Source organism: Orbilia oligospora (assembly GCF_000225545.1).
Source record: "Orbilia oligospora ATCC 24927 unplaced genomic scaffold scaffold00007, whole genome shotgun sequence".
Taxonomy (NCBI): Eukaryota; Fungi; Ascomycota; class Orbiliomycetes; order Orbiliales; family Orbiliaceae; genus Orbilia; species Orbilia oligospora.
The window spans coordinates 911,311-929,418 of record NW_011645564.1 but is presented as its reverse complement, the minus strand read 5'-3'; the positions used below and the strand labels follow the sequence as shown (position 1 = coordinate 929,418).

The 18,108-nt window shown below is 44.3% G+C and overlaps 9 protein-coding genes across 9 annotated transcripts; 3 read left to right on the top strand and 6 right to left on the bottom strand.

The window, feature by feature from the left end:
• Window positions 1–264: 264 nt before the first annotated feature.
• On the bottom strand, window positions 265–1,523 carry AOL_s00007g263 (uncharacterized protein; the record flags this gene model as incomplete). Its single annotated transcript, XM_011120164.1, has 3 exons — window positions 265–1,049; window positions 1,141–1,390; window positions 1,449–1,523. 3 exons carry the CDS (start codon window positions 1,521–1,523, stop codon window positions 265–267), a joined length of 1,110 nt encoding a protein of 369 aa, XP_011118466.1.
• Window positions 1,524–2,495: 972 nt separating this feature from the next.
• AOL_s00007g262 (uncharacterized protein) lies at window positions 2,496–3,458 on the top strand (the record flags this gene model as incomplete). Its single annotated transcript, XM_011120163.1, has 5 exons — window positions 2,496–2,508; window positions 2,573–2,734; window positions 2,817–2,972; window positions 3,052–3,215; window positions 3,294–3,458. The coding sequence occupies 5 exons, from the start codon at window positions 2,496–2,498 to the stop codon at window positions 3,456–3,458; spliced, it is 660 nt and encodes a 219-aa protein (XP_011118465.1).
• Window positions 3,459–3,742: 284 nt separating this feature from the next.
• AOL_s00007g261 (uncharacterized protein) lies at window positions 3,743–4,793 on the bottom strand (the record flags this gene model as incomplete). The annotated part of the gene is made up of 2 exons (XM_011120162.1): window positions 3,743–4,647; window positions 4,754–4,793. 2 exons carry the CDS (start codon window positions 4,791–4,793, stop codon window positions 3,743–3,745), a joined length of 945 nt encoding a protein of 314 aa, XP_011118464.1.
• A 588-nt stretch (window positions 4,794–5,381) lies between these two features.
• AOL_s00007g260 (uncharacterized protein) lies at window positions 5,382–8,955 on the bottom strand (the record flags this gene model as incomplete). The annotated part of the gene is made up of 6 exons (XM_011120161.1): window positions 5,382–6,001; window positions 6,060–6,146; window positions 6,212–6,382; window positions 6,451–6,542; window positions 6,621–6,858; window positions 8,256–8,955. The coding sequence occupies 6 exons, from the start codon at window positions 8,953–8,955 to the stop codon at window positions 5,382–5,384; spliced, it is 1,908 nt and encodes a 635-aa protein (XP_011118463.1).
• Window positions 8,956–9,437: 482 nt separating this feature from the next.
• Window positions 9,438–10,049, bottom strand: AOL_s00007g259 (uncharacterized protein; the record flags this gene model as incomplete). Its single annotated transcript, XM_011120160.1, has 1 exon — window positions 9,438–10,049. The coding sequence occupies one exon, from the start codon at window positions 10,047–10,049 to the stop codon at window positions 9,438–9,440; it is 612 nt and encodes a 203-aa protein (XP_011118462.1).
• A 593-nt stretch (window positions 10,050–10,642) lies between these two features.
• AOL_s00007g258 (uncharacterized protein) lies at window positions 10,643–11,590 on the bottom strand (the record flags this gene model as incomplete). Its single annotated transcript, XM_011120159.1, has 1 exon — window positions 10,643–11,590. The coding sequence occupies one exon, from the start codon at window positions 11,588–11,590 to the stop codon at window positions 10,643–10,645; it is 948 nt and encodes a 315-aa protein (XP_011118461.1).
• A 1,850-nt stretch (window positions 11,591–13,440) lies between these two features.
• AOL_s00007g257 (uncharacterized protein) lies at window positions 13,441–13,887 on the top strand (the record flags this gene model as incomplete). The annotated part of the gene is made up of 1 exon (XM_011120158.1): window positions 13,441–13,887. One exon carries the CDS (start codon window positions 13,441–13,443, stop codon window positions 13,885–13,887), a length of 447 nt encoding a protein of 148 aa, XP_011118460.1.
• Window positions 13,888–14,552: 665 nt separating this feature from the next.
• AOL_s00007g256 (uncharacterized protein) lies at window positions 14,553–15,377 on the top strand (the record flags this gene model as incomplete). Its single annotated transcript, XM_011120157.1, has 1 exon — window positions 14,553–15,377. One exon carries the CDS (start codon window positions 14,553–14,555, stop codon window positions 15,375–15,377), a length of 825 nt encoding a protein of 274 aa, XP_011118459.1.
• A 174-nt stretch (window positions 15,378–15,551) lies between these two features.
• AOL_s00007g255 (uncharacterized protein) lies at window positions 15,552–17,552 on the bottom strand (the record flags this gene model as incomplete). The annotated part of the gene is made up of 1 exon (XM_011120156.1): window positions 15,552–17,552. One exon carries the CDS (start codon window positions 17,550–17,552, stop codon window positions 15,552–15,554), a length of 2,001 nt encoding a protein of 666 aa, XP_011118458.1.
• Between the last annotated feature and the right edge of the window lie 556 nt (window positions 17,553–18,108).

Below are 18,108 nucleotides of genomic sequence, written 5' to 3'. Positions count from 1 at the left end.
AATAGTACAAAGACTTACCATCGATTCGACTATTTCCTAGTTATCACGTGGGGGGTTGCAAATCTCGAGTTTTCTTGCAAAATAGATGGCAAAGTCGTCGTCGCTCGACCTTCAACTGTGTCTTATTATGAATAACAAAATACCGGCTATGTTCTTTTATTGCATTCGTTTTAAGTATTGCGATATCGAGAGCACCGTGAAAGTGCGTTAGAAATTTCCTTATGTATCTACTGCTACATTATGTATATATCCAAATACAGCCAATTAACCTGTCATAGCACCAGCGATGTTCAGCCCTATTCCAGCGATCACTACAATTACTTGTAGTACAGTCGCTGCCCTTTTAGCCCCCTTGGACCGTATCATCGCCATGAATCGATTGTCTGTTTCCTTCACAACATCTACTTTTAGCTTTTCCTCATCGTCTTCACCTGTTTTAATCGCCTTTTCGATAACTTCGGGTGCACCTGGTGCTTCCCCTCTCAGAACTTTTCTCAGCGTTTCTGGTCTCAAAGAGCGTCTGTGTAGAGCAAATAAGCCGGCTCTCGTGCTCTCAAGCAACAATCCGTCCTCCAGGATTTCTTTTTGGAGATCGAAAACAACTGGCTCCTTCCATGCGCATTGGGCGACTATGACCGCCGCGGATTCATAGCTATTCCTGAAACGTGTAAAAGTTGCACCCTCGTTGATGAAACTGCGCCAGTACTTAGAATGAAGACTTTGCTCTCTTAGAATGCAGGTATCTTCATCTCCAGAGTCCCAGTTAGATGCTACAAGGAACACGTTTCCGATACCTTTGTCGCCACATATCTTTTGTAACATTTCCATATGCGCTTTGCAGGTTCCAGAAAATCGTGGGAGTGCTAGGTTGTGGAGATAAATGATCCCTCTTAGCTCACCACCGGCTCGGGAGAGTGCGACAAGGCATTTTGAGATATCTAAAAGGATATCGGCGTCTGATCTTTCTATGTCGTTGAATCCGGGCGTATCCACGAGATTGACTGACAGGAATCCGACTTTGACTGGGACGACTGTTGATGTTGATGTACCTGATGAATTTTGGTTAAATGTCAGCTATGTGGCAAGGTACGAGCTTGAGGATTGCCATCGGCGAAAGCTAAGGAGGGGGGAACTATGTACCTGGATCTAAGCCGCGCTCTATTTTGACATCGGAATCGGGCGCTAGGGTCTTGATGAAAGTGCTTTTGCCAGCACCGGTTTCGCCCATAACCAGGATGAACGGGAAGAGTTTTCCCGCATCAGGGTAATCTGCAAGCATCACCTTCAAATATTCGGCATTGGTATCTGCCATAACGTTGGAGGGACCCCGCGAGCCCCGATACTGTACAGGATTCATAGCGGCTTGGATCTTCGGACGTTGTCTGATGGACTGAAAGCTGTAAAGTTAGCGCGATGTCCTTGATAACCTACCTCTGATGATATCTTACTTTCGTGAACATGCACTGAGGGGCGGGGTTATTCAGTGCTAGAAATTCTTTGAACCTAAACCTATATCGTTCCATTTATCGTCATCCTTGTTAATATGTATCTAGCTGGCATGAATATGCATGCACATATCACTGACTACTCCCAAAAGGTCATGTATCAATCCATCAAGGCAGAGTACAAGGCCAATTTAGCGCATCATAATAAAATCGATATTTTGTCAGCCTCGTCGTGTTGAGAATAGTTGAAGCCTGGCCATGGCGTTATGCAACCACGGCCCAGGTGGCTTTTGAATATGCATGGCCAGCACACCCGATGCCCGATAACCCAAAAAAAAAACCAATCCAAGATATATGCAAGTTTCATCCTCAAAGGCACTGAAATCAGGAAATTCGGCAGATACCGCCCTGCAAAGTTTGACCATTATTCGAAAACCCTGAGCCTTGATTGGAAAAAGCCAGGGGTGAATTTAATAACTGTGCGCTGCAATTTAATCAATTTAAACCTGGAATTCGATAGAGAGATGGATATTTTCTATACATTTAGGATGCAGGTATTGGAATCCGTGTCGCCAGATCGATATCTTGGACCCTTCGACATTGCATTGCATTGAGTGCATATGCGCATGAAACTCATGGATTTCGCGGAAGTCTAGAATTCTAGAATCCTTGTTGCCGGCATTAATTGGCGACTGTGGTTTTTTGTGTGTTGTCTATCAAGTTTTAATAGCAACTGTTAGCTGTGTGCCACGTACCGAAAGATCTTAAGAGAATCTCCGGTTTTCTTGTAAATTGTTATCGTCATCGGGGTTCATTAAGTTTTAAGCTTAAGATCAGTAGATAGAGCAGCTCAAGAGACTACCTAGTAACCGCGGGGTAGATACTAGTTTCTGAGAGTGCCTACCTGGCGTGAAGACTCGGGACTCAAATCCGACCCAACTTTGAATCGAACCTAAACCAAACTACATTCTGAAATATTCTGTTACCATTAACCCCCGTATAATTTGAGTATTCATATCAAACAGATATCAAAAACTGTGATACCTCGAAATGGCTTCTGAAGGTACATAAGTCTTATACGTATGTCCTCCCGACGTAAGGAATATCATATCTAACCAGGGACTTAGAAACATGGACCGTCGAATCCGCTCTCGCGGGGCTTGATTCCCTCCACCCACTAACCCTCCCAACCCCCACCTCCACTGTCCCACTAGCATTCCTTCATATCATCGACCGTCTAAAGCACATCCCACGTACCGGATGGGTGGTCGAAGGTGTTGAGAAACCTGGTATATTTCCTCATCTTAGCTCTACAAAGAAAACCAATGTTAAGAAATGCTAACAATCATTTTTTTTTTTTAAAAAAAATAGAAACAATAGCATCCCACATGTACCGCATGTCAATCCTAGCAATGCTCTGTCCTGATACCTCACTCGATAGGAGTAAATGCATGAAAATGGCGTTAGTGCATGATATTGCCGAAAGCGTGGTGGGGGATTTTACTCCCATGGATCCGATTTCTAAAGGTATTTCTTAGTTATCCATCCCGTCTTCTCTGGCTCTCAAAAATGGATTCCGTTGACATATGAATAAATATACATAAAGAGGAGAAGTACCGTAGGGAAAGTACCACGATAGAATACTTTTCGACAAAACTGCTTGGGAAAATCAACCCAGTTGTGGCGAAGGAGTTGGTAGAGCTATTTGAGGAATATGAAGCTGGGACTACGAAGGAGGCGGTGTTTGTGAAGGATATTGATGTTTATGATGTATGACAGTTCTTTTTTGACCCCCCCTTTGCCCCTTTTTATTGTCAGATGCAAGGTACTAATAAGATTAAATGGTAGATGCTGCTTCAAGCCTTCGAATATGAAAAGGAATCGAAGGGCAAAAAGAGCCTTGAAAGGTTCTTTGAAAGCGAAAGGAGGTTAACGACTGATTATGTAAAGCAATGGAATAGAGAGCTCAGGGAAGAAAGAGACAAGTTTTGGGAGAGTATTAAGAAATCATAGGCTAGACAGATTATTCTAGATCATTATTTCAATCAGGTGGTGTAGTGAGAGATAATATAAATTTTATTAGGAAATAGGTACATGAAAAAGAAAAAATACATTATCACAGACAATGTTGTAGAACTTGGGCTTCGGCAGCAATTTACCTTTATAACCGTTTCTTTCTACCCTTGTTTAATGTGTTCTACCCGCATTCTAGTTTAAGGAACACGACTTAACCCTTATCACTATTGCTTTTCCTTTTGTTGACGGCATTTCGGACCCTAATCTGACATCTAAGCCGCCTACAAGACGTATGGGATAATAACGCTCCTCTTCTTCTTGTACTTATCCCCAAACTCCTTTCGGTACCTTCTTTCCTTTTGCCCGGCCCACTTAGTCTGGATAAACAACCCGCTACCCCAGAAAACCAAAGCTGGAATCTTCCAGCCCGAGATCAGAGCAACAGCAAACCACCCGAGTACTTCAAACATATAGTTTGGGCAAGTAACAAGGTTAAATCCATATCCCGTCGGAATACCTCTATCCGTGCTACCCGGTCGTCTAAGATCACGAAGTGTCAAATGAGTTTTGAAATTCGATAGTTCGGCGAATACCCAGATTGCTAGACCGGCGTAGAGAGCTAAGGGCGAGGCTTCGGTGGTTGACGGAGCGTAGAGGAAGTATCCTAGGTAAAGACCGCCCATTGTCCAGTAATAGGACGTGTTGCGGATAAGGCTGCTGAGCGGCATAGTGGCAGAGGAGAAACGGTGAACAAAGATGGTTTCTAGTTCGCGTTTGATATAGTGTAGGACTACCATCATACATAAGATCGACTGGGTGGACGTGACAGGAGTGGAAGTGGGTGTGCCGGCCCAGGAGAGGAATGGAGGGGTGAAGCCATAGATTTGATTACGGAATAGCATGAATAGAGGGTGGATCAGAAGGGGTCCGAGGTATTCAATTATGAACACGGTTTGCCAGTCGATTTGGAGACCGAGATCTTTGACGAAGAGGGAGGATTGATCATAAAGGTTGGAGTCGGTGAGTGTGACTGAAGCTGCGGGTTTCAAGTGGCTGCTGTCGGATTTGGTGATCCGAAGACGGTGACGGGAGTAACCCGTCAGTTTAGCTACAGCATCATACAAAGCATCCACGGAAGCATCCGAGCTGATTGGAAGTTCAGCAGGAAGTCTTGGGAGAGGTGCGCCTATATATCATATTCCTGTCAGCAACGGTAATTCATATCTGCTGGTAGTTGCCCTCAGTTGGTTTTTTTTTCTTTCCCTTAAATAAATGCGACAGGGCAGACATACCTCGTGGGGTGAGGCGCAATGTGATATCTTCGGCACCCATTTTGGAGTAGGATTGATCAGTTGAGGTCAATGATCAGGCGGATGAAGGAAGAGATGATGATGATGATGAGGACAGGAGGTTGGACGAGACGTGGAAGGTTTTAAGCTCCTGTGTCGTCGTCTACTCAATCTCGTGTCGTCCGTTGGCGTGTTAACGGATTCGGCTGTACCGAGGCTTCCTTCCGCGCCAAGAAATGGAGCTCAAAACTCCAACAGAATCCCAACAAAAATCCGAAGAAGCGACATCTGCGGCTTCATAGCCTTGACCGGCTGGGCCATGGGGGCTTAATTGGTTCATGTGATTACTGCAGCTGAGAATAACAACGAATCTCTCTGTTTCCTTAAATCAACTCGTTAAAGAAAATACAAATGTATTTATAAGCGTGAGGTCCATGAGTTTGACCTATTGTTTAAGAGTATATTGCAAATTTTTGCAAATTATTGCTATGAAGGGAGCTTGAGAGCTTGTTTGGATTTATAAAGCGTTTGACTGCATAACTTAGATAAGTACTTAAGTAGCTATATAATTCGACGTACTTTCATAGTGTAGGAGTAGTAAGGGTTTCTAGATTCTCTAAAAAAATCTAGCTTAAACAGAAGTTATAATGTTCGCGATAGTATCCACCAACAGGCTCTGTCCATTACTAACCGCATCCGCTTGATCCGAACTCCATTGAACCCATAAATTCTGTGACCTACTTTGCGCCCCAATAGTCGCAGAAACACCTCCACCAGATACCTCGAAATATTTATATGTCAATATATTTGGCTTGGCTTCCTCATACCTAATCAAGAAGTGAAAGAATTCCGCACTCCTCCTATAAGCACTCGTATAGAATTCAAAGGAGAGTACTCTGCTCCCCGGTGTAGTTCCGTCAATTTGGTAGAATACACCTTGCTGCGTTCTAGCATAGATATATAGATCATCCCAAAGTGCAACGGCAGCGGTATTTGGTAACCTATTTGCACCGGATACATCATCTGCGACGGGTAATTGGCTGTTTATGAACGATGTTCCTGGTTCTTCGTCAAGAGAGATGAAACCATTGACTGAAACGTAGATCCTGGAGGATGAAACATTATAAATTTCGATAGGGAAGGGGACAGTGACTAATGACCAGATATCGTCATAATTTCTGGGGCTACCCTCAACAGGGTCTCCGAATATTGCGGTTGGAGAGGAAAGTTGGACGGCAGGTGCGGTAACAGCTACAAGGTCATTAGTAAGCCTTTTAATATGGGAGGACTGATGGAAAATAACGCTTACTAGATTGAACAGTCACAGTTGTGGAACCAACAGTTGAGATATCACTGCCAGTGAGTACTTCGGTCGTCAAGAACGTGACAGTTGCGTCTAGTAAGTTATTTATGATTAGTACATTACCAAGTAATTTAGAACAAGAAAAACAGAGTTCTTACTTCCAACAGCCGTTGTCGTACTTGTAGTCGCAACTATCGTAGTTGAGACCGTGGAGTTAAAAGTGATAGTTTTGTATTCAGTGGTCGTAGTGGTCGTATACGTAGTCTCGACGACAGTGACTCCTGGGTCTGGGGTAACAGTGACCGTGCATGTACTCGTCAAGAAGCAAGCTATGTTTTTTAGCGAGGCCTGAAACCCCCCATAGTAATTTATTCCGCGGGGTATTAGAGGAACTTACAGCAGTCCGGATCTAGAAGAGGGTAACCACGGGCCTGGAACCTCTTTCTATTTCTTCTCTCTGATGCGGTAACTGTTATCGGAGCCCCAGTACTAGTGTGATTTATAAGGTATTAGCATAAAAGTCTTCCGTATAGCATATCAGTATTGGCTAGGGATACTGCTCCATACACTGTGATAGTTGGAATTGTAGTGGTAAAAGAAGTGATTTCAAACGAAAATGACGTATCGGTTTCCGTAGGAGCTTCGTTAACAGTTGAAATAGATGTATTGCTAAAAGTTCGAGTTGCCAAGATAGTAACCGTAGGAGTTATAAATGTAGTTATAACAGCGGTCTCAGTAACGAAGATAGTGCTTGCTCCGAGAGTGCTAGTCTTAGTACAGTGCCCACGTGGGATTCCAACTGAATCTATTAGAAGGGATGTCATTAGTTATTGGGTCAACTTTGATGCATGAGTGATTAGGTGATTGTGTATGTTACCAATGCCTTCGACACAGCTGGCTGATTTCGTTGGGTTAACGGTGGCGCATGTTGAGCAGCGTTCCTGGCAGGTGTATCCTGCGAGGGCAGTGCCTAGCCCCAGAAGTATACAAAGAAGGTACTTCATCGTGATAACCTTATAACTATAGACTCAGAGGCTATGTAGAGTAAGGAAAAATAAAAGCACTAAGATACAGTGAACGTCGCCTTATTCAATCGGAGAACCTATACTTCGCACGGCTGATCTGAGTTTTAGATACGGTACCTTCGGCGTGCGAACGTTGCCCTTATATACTGCAGATATACATTGCGCATTTTGGGTCCTCGCTTCAACATAGGTATTGATTTAGCTGGCATGTAGATATATATGGCATGTTAAAAACGTGCTAGCCCAAGTGGCTAGGAGAAGCTATGCATGGACAGCAACTTCTCGGACATGTGCATAGTTGGTGTTATGACAAGTTACAAAACCCTTTTCCAGGAGCTCACGTCGCATGTTCAAGGCCACAGACCCCTTGTTAACTTAGTTTTAAATTCATGACGTAGATCATAAGGGGAAAGAGTACCCCTAAACTGATATATAGATAAGTTCTTGACTCGCTTTTGGTATTCGTCCGTGCCGTCCTTCGACTGAAACCGGGAAACGGATGAAGACATGTATACTCTAAATGCGTATCAACGGTTGCACTACCGCATCTGTATTCGATTTCATGCATAAAATCCTGATCTAACGGGGTTAATATAACGGTTTAAACGGTTAACTGATGTATACTCCAGAATCTGACTATGTCCTGATGTTTCGGAAAACTATTTCTGGGTAGCTCCTACTTTCCAAATGCGTATATACTCATTGAAAATCCGAGGAACCTGCATATGAACCTGCCTAATCTTATTCATGTTTAACTAGCCTGTGTGACATCGGGAACGCAGTCCGCGTGTGACGTTTCTCAAAGTAGCCGTGGACGCCGTGATTTAAAGCGTGTCGTGCTACTTCAGAACGGAGATGTTGCATTTTTAGAGCTAAATTGAGACATAAAACCAACCTTCGATCTTCATTCTCGAATACTAATGATAAAAAGTGTATTATCAATACGGATAGTGCATGTAACCGTATGTTTTAAAATGACTCTTAGCATGCAGTTACATGTGATATATAGACAAGAGGGACTCTAATATCAGAATTTCCGATGATGTCGCCAGAAGAATAATATTAAGAGGATAAGACTCGATCGAACACGAGGTGAGTTAAAGCGGTTTGGAATTTCTTTAAGCCAATATCATAGTATAGAAAAGGGGAGGCAATCGGACTGTCTGTATATAAATACTAGCTCTGCCTTGATCTCCTCTGATATCAGCTTGCTGCATGCTGAACATAGCAGGTCTCTCCAAAACACCAGAGTGATCCATTTGTTGAACTCCAATCATAGTTCTACAATACCTATCGCTAAAGAAAGCGACATTTCGTGCCCAAGAATGCCCGCGTTCATCAAAAGTGGAAGGATTGTTGTCAAACGAAAATTTTGTAGCCCACATGAGACGGTTGCTTCCAGTGTCGAAAAGAATATCTTTCTCAGTTGCAGAATTTCGAGCTTTGGCTACCCACTGAACACATCTGCCAATATCCTCGACTTTGAAGTGAATTGATATACTAGCTTTCCGGTACTCATCACTGAAAAACTCGATAAGCGCGCTTATGATGGGTGCTGATGATTTCCGGTCGGACATCATGTTCGGGTAGACCGTATCGTCCGCTGCACTCGGAGGCCTTGCTGTGACAGGAACTATATCTTGGATCTGGTAGCTCGGGGCTGGGGGTGCCGCAGGCGGGGCGGGGGCTGCTGGGGCTGCTGCTGCTGGGGCCGGGGCTACTGGAGCAGCTTTTGGTTTGTCACTACCAAACCAGTCCCAAAAACCCGCTATTGGTGCCGCATCTGCATCTGCAGACGGTACAGCTAGTGAGCCAAGGGGGAACCAGGCTCCCGCGAGGAGAAGAAACCATATTTTCGGGAGGCTGCTTAAAATCATGATGCCGATTCTTCCTTCTTATTGTAACTCCACCGCAAGATCTCAAGAGCAACGGTAAAGATATATTGGAACTATCGAAAAAAGGGCTAGACAAAATAGCCTTCTTCCTTTGAGGTTTATATTAGTCTCATAGGTACAATTCGTGGGATTCCCCACGAGTATAACCACCTGGCGGGCCTTATGTATAAAGGAAGCATGGCAACTAAGACTCGCATTTAAACGCAACTCTTTCTCAGTTTGAGGTAGCTTGGGAAATACATTAGAGTTAAATAAGTGCTTTGCGAGTAGACTCGAATAAATGTTTGTGTGAAGGAGATAAAAATAGCGCGAAATGCCGTTGACCCGACCGAGTTGATATGAGACTTTTCCCCTGACAGTGATCAACTGTACTTCATCATTCTGTCTTCGAACCATCCACATAAGATATTGAAAATTAATCCTGCGGTAAAGAAACCCTCGTCCTTGAGATTGTACCTCCAGGTTTATAGTAGAGGTGGTGGGGTACAGTGCGCTGGGTCCTGGCAATCCGGTATATCGGAGTCCACCTCATGATGACCGTTGTCAATTGATTCTGATTTTTTCTTCCTTGAGCCTCGCCACCAACCTTGGTGCGGCATTTTAGCATCTAGGAGGTAGACCGCGATCTTAGTGATATTTCTTTGATTCCTCCATGCCGTGTCGAGGGTAAATTGTACGGGCCCACTATCGCTATCGAACAGCGGCGTCTCGCAGTCCTCATCTTGGAAGAATTTATATGTATAGTCGTAGTGGGCTGACCATTTATCCGCACCAGCTTCCCTGTAATGCCATCCGTTAAACTCTTCAGGGATGTGAAGCCAAATGTAATTGGGCGTTTCGTTTAGTAGCACCTCATCCCAGACGGGGTGGCCTACGCATAACTTCGCGTTATAGGGCGTACAGACTTCGTCGTAATTAAGATCGTCTTTGAGTTCCGAATGGCATGTGTGTTCTTTTGCCCCTCCGAATTTACGATCTAGAGGGGCGGTAGAAGGAATGTATGGAATATTTGTGTCGAGCTCTGTTGCAGAAATTATAGTATCGTTGTGCCATCCCCATACCATGTGCAATACCATAGCTGCCTGACATTGCAATACGCAGGAGACGATGGTATACGAAAAGAGAACTTGTCGCATATTTGGGCTTGGTGAAACTGTCCAATGAGGCTGGGGCAAGTCTCGAGGTTATCTCGGGAAACTGGTGGAGATATGTATGAATGGATACCAATATATCGATATAGATAGCTATATATGGATGAAGCTATAAATAGGTTAAGTAAAAAGTATCGAATCTTGGGTCTTGCGGTTCCTTTTATACACAGATAAAAATGACTCGGTCAACTAATAACAACATATTTGTTTAATTACCGGGCATTTCAGTAGATCTACGGAGCGTAATTCATGAACTCGGGCTACCGTGGAGAGATTATATATGACGTTGAAATGTGATCGGCTTGTTGCGCTAATCATGGCATTCATGACTACGCCCATGCAGCATACCACGTGGCTACCACTTCTGCCCAACTTCCATAACTGCCGCAATGATACTAATATTTCTAAATTCAAACTGTAGGGAAATTCTAAAGCTGTATAGACGAATATATATTATTGACTCCATCGAGTGCCACAAAAGAAATAACCGCGGTATACTGAACTTTTCTGATGTGAAGTTATGCAGCTTCGGCTGAAGTAGGAGCGTCTGCTTTAAGTTTTGGGAGATAAGTACCGTCGGCCAATGGCTCAAGTCCAAATAGCTGACCTTCCGTAAGCCCCATAAGCTTGTAATAAACAGGATAACGGTCCCCATCCGCAACCACCGGATTAGCTGCTGGTCTGTCATTCTCTGGTGGCCACACATCCCCGATATCAATCCTTGACTCGCAGGCAGGATCCCTGAAGGCGAGAGCGTCAGTTCCAAGACGTTCAGTTTTCCCCATGGAAAGAGTGACAGTTTCTCGTGGTATCTCATCGACCCATGCCATTGTACCAGCTTGGCAAACATTCAGATTATCTAGCCTTCCATTTGTTTGCGGTAGTTTACCAATATTAGATTCCAGCTTGCCTCGAGGACCTGTGAATGTTATCGTCATCTCGAAAATGTCAGTTGATTTGGCAACGGCATCGTCGGCTTCAGCAACAGTATTTGCCAATTGTCCGAGATTATTCAGGGCGTTTGCTCCCTCAGCTGCAGCTTTTGAAGTGTCCTCTGCATCTGCTCCCGGGGTTTGTGCTTGAACTATAGCACTTTGCCCATCGTCACCTAGGTTCATTGTAATCCCGGGGATCTCAGGGAGGGGACTAATTTCGTTTTCGGTTTTATTCTGGGCTTGGTCGCCCGAGGGCTCGGCTTCTGGAGCCGGAGGCGCTTCGGCATTCTCGGGAGGTGGTGCTGGTTCGCCGCCCTCAGGTTGGCCATCCTGAGGAGGTTCTTCTGGGGGGTTTTCGTCTTGAGGAGGAGCATCCTCTGGAGTCGATTCTGTTACATCAACGACTTCGCCATCAGAACCGTCGACTGTAACCTCTGTATCCTGAGGGTATGGGTTTGCAAGAGCAACGCCCAGTACTGGTGAAGCGTATAGGAATGCCAAAGTGGCAGCGGCAAAGAATCGGATTTTCATTTTCTGATTGCTTCGGCCAAATATCTATGTCTGCTTCTTTAATTTTATCCTAGACGGAAAAGAATTTTGCAGAATGGAAAGTGAACTTGACCTAAAAGATTTTAAGCTCGTGAGTTTATTTTCCCACACGTGGTGATCTATATATACAATCCTCGTGGAAAACGTGGGAGTCAGGAAGGTGGGAGAAGGCACTGTCAGTATGTCGCTCAATCTTGAGCTGCTTAGGATTATGCTCACAACAGCTGAGAGAAATCAAGGGCGTTGCCAGTAATCGATAGTTCTCATCATATTAATACCCGCGAATTCTCGTCATATTAACTCATAGTGATTATTTCGAAGGATAGAACGTTCTCGCTAGGCGCGCTACGTACAATATCGAATATGGGTGCTTTGTACCATAGGGCTGAGAATCCTATGTTTTAGCGCGCGGGCGCGGGCCGGTCGCAAACCCCCTTTCAAGATCTTCTAGAATCTCTATTTCGCAGTAAACTGTGCTCAGCGTTGGCTTTCAAAAGGCGATAAGTTAACAATGGACCATTCTAGATTTAAATCATGTGCTAGCTAACACGGATGGGGAACTTGACGAGAGTTACATAAAAAAAGCTTCTTATACAGAAAAATTCGGTGCTCCAGCTGCAGATATATATCACTCGTAAACTCGTAACTTATCTTCCTCGTTAATAACTTAAATATATCATACATGTACCAGTAATCCATGCAATCAATACCTCACAAAATCAATACCCTTAGAGCGAGGGCGCAGCACACTGCGGCCAAGGTCTTGAGATAGAAACTTGAGACACAAATATCCGTTGTAAGAGTTCAGATGGCGAAGTTCCCAATCAGAGCGACAGGGGGGTTGGTGGGGGGGGATGTCGAACAAAAGGCGTAAGGTCCTAGGGGACTGAGGGGAAATGCTGGGTATCTTGTGTGTAAGCCATTGAAATTGATTTGAATAGATATCGTAGTTGTACAGCGAGCTATTTGGCTCTGCTGTGGTGCTTGTATAGCCTTCTAATCTGTCTCTCGTCGCCTAGGATTCGTAGTTTATGATCACTATTTCCACATTTCCCGCAAATATCGTAGAATATAAGAGCTAGGACCGATCGTATTTTCCCGCAATCTTCTTTCAACGAACAACTACAATAAAAGAGTTTTTTCTTAGTTACTTCCAAAAAAATATTTTGCACTTTCAATCAATGTTGAACAAACCGCTGAAGTGTGAAATGTATCGCCCTACGGCGTTGGGACAATGTGTTTCGACGAAGTGAATCTCGTCCGTGGTTGGGAGGGTCTTTAATTGCCATGATTACGGTCAATTTGACAAAAAAAAAGGGTAATCTTTCAGCCTTACAAGGGAGAAAAAAGAGCGTCTACAAAGCCTTTCGTAGATGACTACGCTACTTCAGCCTTACTTATATGCTCTGACGTTATTTCCGAAGTTTCTTTATTTCGCTGCAACCCTCAGTTCCGCATGACTAATTTTTTTGCGTCTAAACGACAAAAATGGATATCTCCTCAGCATATTGCGGTATTCGGAAACTTACGATTGGCTATAGCCCTTGAGTTTTTGTGATCAATATATCTCAAAATACGGATTGCAAGCCAATAGTTTAGTTTTGTTGAATATGCAGAGTTTCTAGGATTACAAACAGGGATGTAAGAGTTTTTGGGTGAGGCAGATTGATGCAGATTATTAGGTTAGCGAGAAATCCCGTGCATAGTCGCCATGTGCGAATTCCTTATCATACACATGGATTATTCCGTATGATTACCTCTTTTAAATAAGATCACCGCAGACTCGCTCCTAATACGGTTTGGAACTGCATGCGAGGTCGAAAACTACAATCATGGCAAGCATAATGAGGCTCGGTATTTTTATTCTTACCCTCGCCGGCATTACATGGGCGCGTAAAGGAAAAAATGATTTCTTTACTGTCAGTTTCGATCTGTATCCAAAAGATCATGGACACGTTCCTGGAAAGAACCTCAGGATTGATCCAGGTTTACTCGGAAAGTGTGTCGAATTCTCAGCGATCTATAATTTAACAGCACCGTCACGGCCAGAGACCATCTACCTCCCTCCGGAACCAGTCCCCCCAGAATACGACCTGCGGCTTTTCCAAGACTACGATTGCTCAAAACCTATTGATGAAGACGATTGGCCATGGGAACCAAGCCTAGAAGGCGAGAAATGGGACTATGTTACTGGACTTTATAGACTTACTATGGCAGAGCCAGTCGAAATCATTGCTGAACCACAGCTCTTGAAGCCTGTAGCACCGCCGGGTAGATAGTGGTCCATAGTAGCATATACACGTAAGGCCAGGGTTCTTGGGAAACACTCCAAATTAGAACTAGAATGTTGTAAATAACTAGTAAGGCGTATTCACATCAAGCTACAAAGAATGACTGTGAATCAAATAAGGGTATGCACATCTCTAGTAACTATCCCTTACACCTATAGTCATGAAATTAGGATGTTGGACCTTTCTTTTTACCTACTACCATACTCTCTGATTAGCTGAATTCCTTAGAACTCCAGATCATGGCGCATAAAATTTCCAACAAGAGATTTTGCGTTGTGCTCCCATGGATCAAATCCAAATAATGATTTTCATGAGCAGGTTTGCTCAGACTCGAGGTATATAAATTTTCACGAGGCCCGACTGTCCCGAAATCGCTTCTTAAACCAGCTCTTATTCTCTGACTATCTCCCACGCCATTGATCCAACAATCTACAACAATCATTTCGCCATGGCGCGCAAGCAAAGGGCCAAAACTTCATTCAATGGTTGCGGTGGGAGCGTCAGTACTAGTGCGGCATACGTAAGCTGGTACGGGTAAAAACTCAGAGTAATTCGATTGAGTTCACCAATTTAAATAGTTTTCGCCATCATTTCGAAACTTGAGTCCGATTAAGTTGGCGTACTTTTGTTTTTCGTTTTCAAATGCTCGAATGATGGTTTTCGGTGCCGACATGTTAACGGTTACATTGTTGGCTACTCTTGCTTTCGTCTGCGTACATGCGAGAGGTCCTCTACAGAATCAAGTATCTGGTTTAAGCAGTGCAGCTGGAAGCAGTAATGCTCCACCCCCCGGGTTCTCTGAAACACTATCTATTTACGGTCCACCTGAACCGAAACAAACGCCACAAAAACCGCTAGCTACCTACTTTGAGCTCCTTCTCCAACTCTCTACAACAGATGAATGGGAGAAATTCAATGTCTCTACGACTGACTATACTACCTGTCATACGCTTCACCCAGATGTTAAAGCTAAGAAATCAATCTTTCGGGCGGCGTTTAGTTCTACGGGTTCTCGAGATGCACAAGCAGGAATAAAAAACATGGCGTTCCACTTTCCTGATAATACGGTACCCCCCGATATCAGTATAAAAGTCTTCCGTAATGCGCCACCGGTGGCTAAAAGTGGAAGAGTTGCGTCTGCAAGCGTAAATCCACAGGGTGCATGCTATCGAGCGGCTGAGTCTAGAGAGCCACGTGTAATAAATATCAAAGAGTGGGTTGATATGAATGAGGATGAAAGGCTGGAATGGTTGAAGCCGAGTTGGTTGGTTCGGTCTTACTACCGACTACGAGCAACGGACCCCTTTCTTGTGATGCCGCCGCCTTCGATCAAGGAGAGGGCGAGCTTAGGTAGCCAGCAAGGAAATCCCCAGACAGGAAGAACTACAAGGGATCAACCACAAAAAGAAATCGATAGGCGCAGGCGGAGGGATGAATCCTTCGAAGTCGCGAGAGAATTAGGATTTGAATTCAGATAAGAAAGTTTGAAATAGTCTACTCGATACTTCACAAGAATAAATTTTCGTGCAAATGCGAATAAATTTCGCAAAAGATATTAGGTAAACTCATCAGTCTTGACTACTAGGGTGTAAAAATGAAACTTAAAAACTGAAAACTAGAAAGCTAAGCGTGCGTGTGAAGCACTGGGGTAACTACGCCCTAAATCCAAAAACCAATCCCATGAAGCAGTTCTGTACTGTAGTACTGAGACTATAAACCTCACTTGGAGCAGGACCAACCGCCATATAACTGTATTGTGGGGCAGGACTCGGATTCGGGGAATTGTAGAAACATTGACCAATACCAGTCGGAGGCGTCTCACCAGAATTAATTATCTGATCGTTATCAGGGTCGAGTATTAGCTTATTGTTATTTCCGGAGTCCCAGAACCACTTTACGTAACCAAAGCTATTGGCGATTTTGAACTGTGGGGTGACAAATGTCAAGGCGTGGCCTTCCGTAGGATTTCCCTTCGGTAGGGCAGCATAGAGTTTTATATTTGTAGCCGGATGAGTGTATGTCAGCCGACCATACTCATCTAGAGTGAAAAGTGGGATATCAATCATAAGCTCTCTAGAGGTATCGCTAAACCAAATTCTCAAAGGATCAGTGCTTGAATTGGTGGTTTGCGTATATTTTAGCTCCCAGCAGATGTTAGACCCAGTTCCAATTCTACACAAAGACATTGGTGTCGGCTGGGGGACAGCTGTGGCCACTATTGTCGCTGTAACTGGGACTGTAGTTCCGGTTTGGGTTTCTGTGATTGTGGAACTAGCAGGGCCGTAGATAGTACTTGTTTCGCCAACATCTGTAGTGCTTGTCTCCGTTCCTTGGGACACATAGAAAAGAGATGTGGAGATTAGACCAGTATAGGTGATCCTGGCTTTGCATGCCGAGCTGATTACGTCTGAGGCATAGGGTTGTAGAGCCTCTGGTGTCGCAAGCACGGTGCTTGAGGATGTAATAGAAGCTGTTGAATTCGTGGATGCTGTAGACTCTGTAGAGTTAGTAGAAGCCGTCGAACTTGTCGAAGTCGAGGCCTGTCTCTTTTTGCGGCGCTCTCCTACTGGTGTAGACCAAGTTTCAAAGGTACCAACTGTAGACACAGTTGTTTCTGGTGTTTTAGTCTGAGTACTCTCCAGAGGTCCCGGACTAGAAACTGTAGTATTACTGAAATTAGTCGAAATGAGGATAGTCGAAGGCACCGTTGTTGTAGAACCCTGCGTTGTCGTAGGGGCTAAACTGAGATAAGCCTGGCAAAAGCTCGAATAGGAAGTGATTATTGCATCAATCCCAGTCGTAGCAGCGCTTGCTGCAGTACTTATTCCCTTAGTGGCCGAGACCGAGGTAGATACGACACTCCCCTTGACTGTCCCAGATGTAAGGCTGCTAGCAGGTGTCTGTCCAGAAGGAACACCGAAAAATCCTCTGCGGCCATTAATCGCACCATCAAAGTAAAGTCCTACATTTGTACCGTCGTGCTTCAGTACAATATTAGATACCGATGCCGAGAAATTCCCTGGGGTATCCGAAGTTGTTAATTGGGATTCTGGCTTCGTTGCAGCCTTCCCGTTTGTACCCTGACGCTTGAAGAGTTTGGGGAAGGTCAGGTCAGGGAAGTATAAAACATCATCCTGAGAATTGAGTAACCGGATGAAGCCTAAGTCGTCAATATAGACAGGGGTAGCGTCACCCGTGGCCGTCGAGGCATCAACGAGATCGACAACACCGTTTGAATCTACAACTGCTGCGAGAGAGATATCACCCGGCCCGAAAATGTTAAGGGCGAAGGGGACTCCTGCTGATATCGCTACGTCAGTGGCAGCACCTTGGGCGGTGGTCGTAACACTGTCTGTAATCGTAATAGTTGAGGGTATAGTCTGAGTTTGAGTTCGAGTGCCTTCAGAAACCGTTTCAATAACAGTCTCGGTAGCCACGCCTGGTGGCCCTGTACTTGTATCGCTGTTTGAGACTAAAGAAGTCCCTATAGGTGCGCCATTACAGTCCACCGTCACTGTACCGAAAATAGTTTCCGTCGTTAAAATAATTTCAGTGGTGAAAGATGTAAATAGAGCTGTCGATTGGCCATAGACCCGGTAGACAGGTAAGAGCTGTAACAGCAACAACCGTAAAGGCGAGACTTTTAGATGCATGATTTATAATTTCGAACACAAAGCCAAAAAATATGCTTTGATTAATTGAACGGTCGAGGGTAAGACAATAAAGGTAAATCTAGTTTAATAACAGGTCCAGAGCACGGTGTCGTATTTATCATTCTTGATCGTGAGGTAACGGATTATCATGCATAACTAAGGTGAGCGTTTACTGCCCTTCTTGGCCATCGTATGAATTCGAGGTATTAATTCATTGTTTCATATGTGATCTTGTTGAACTACATTGAGACAGTAAAGTCGATCCTTCCCACAGTATCCTAATATCTAAAAGCTACGTAGGTAAGTAAATAGCGAGGTTCAAACATGACCGAGGTAAAGCAAGATATCAAGATCAGACCGCCATCGCGTTGTCTGGTGTTATATATTCGCTCAGGTTATGACCGAATTGGGAAGCACAACACTCAACTCAAACCCTGGGTGAGAGAGTTAACTTCTATGATAACTCGTGGTCGGCCCGTAATTGTATAGTGAATAACATGGTGAGGACTGGTTGATATGCAGGATTCGAAGACGAATGGTTTTCACTGGCATAGTT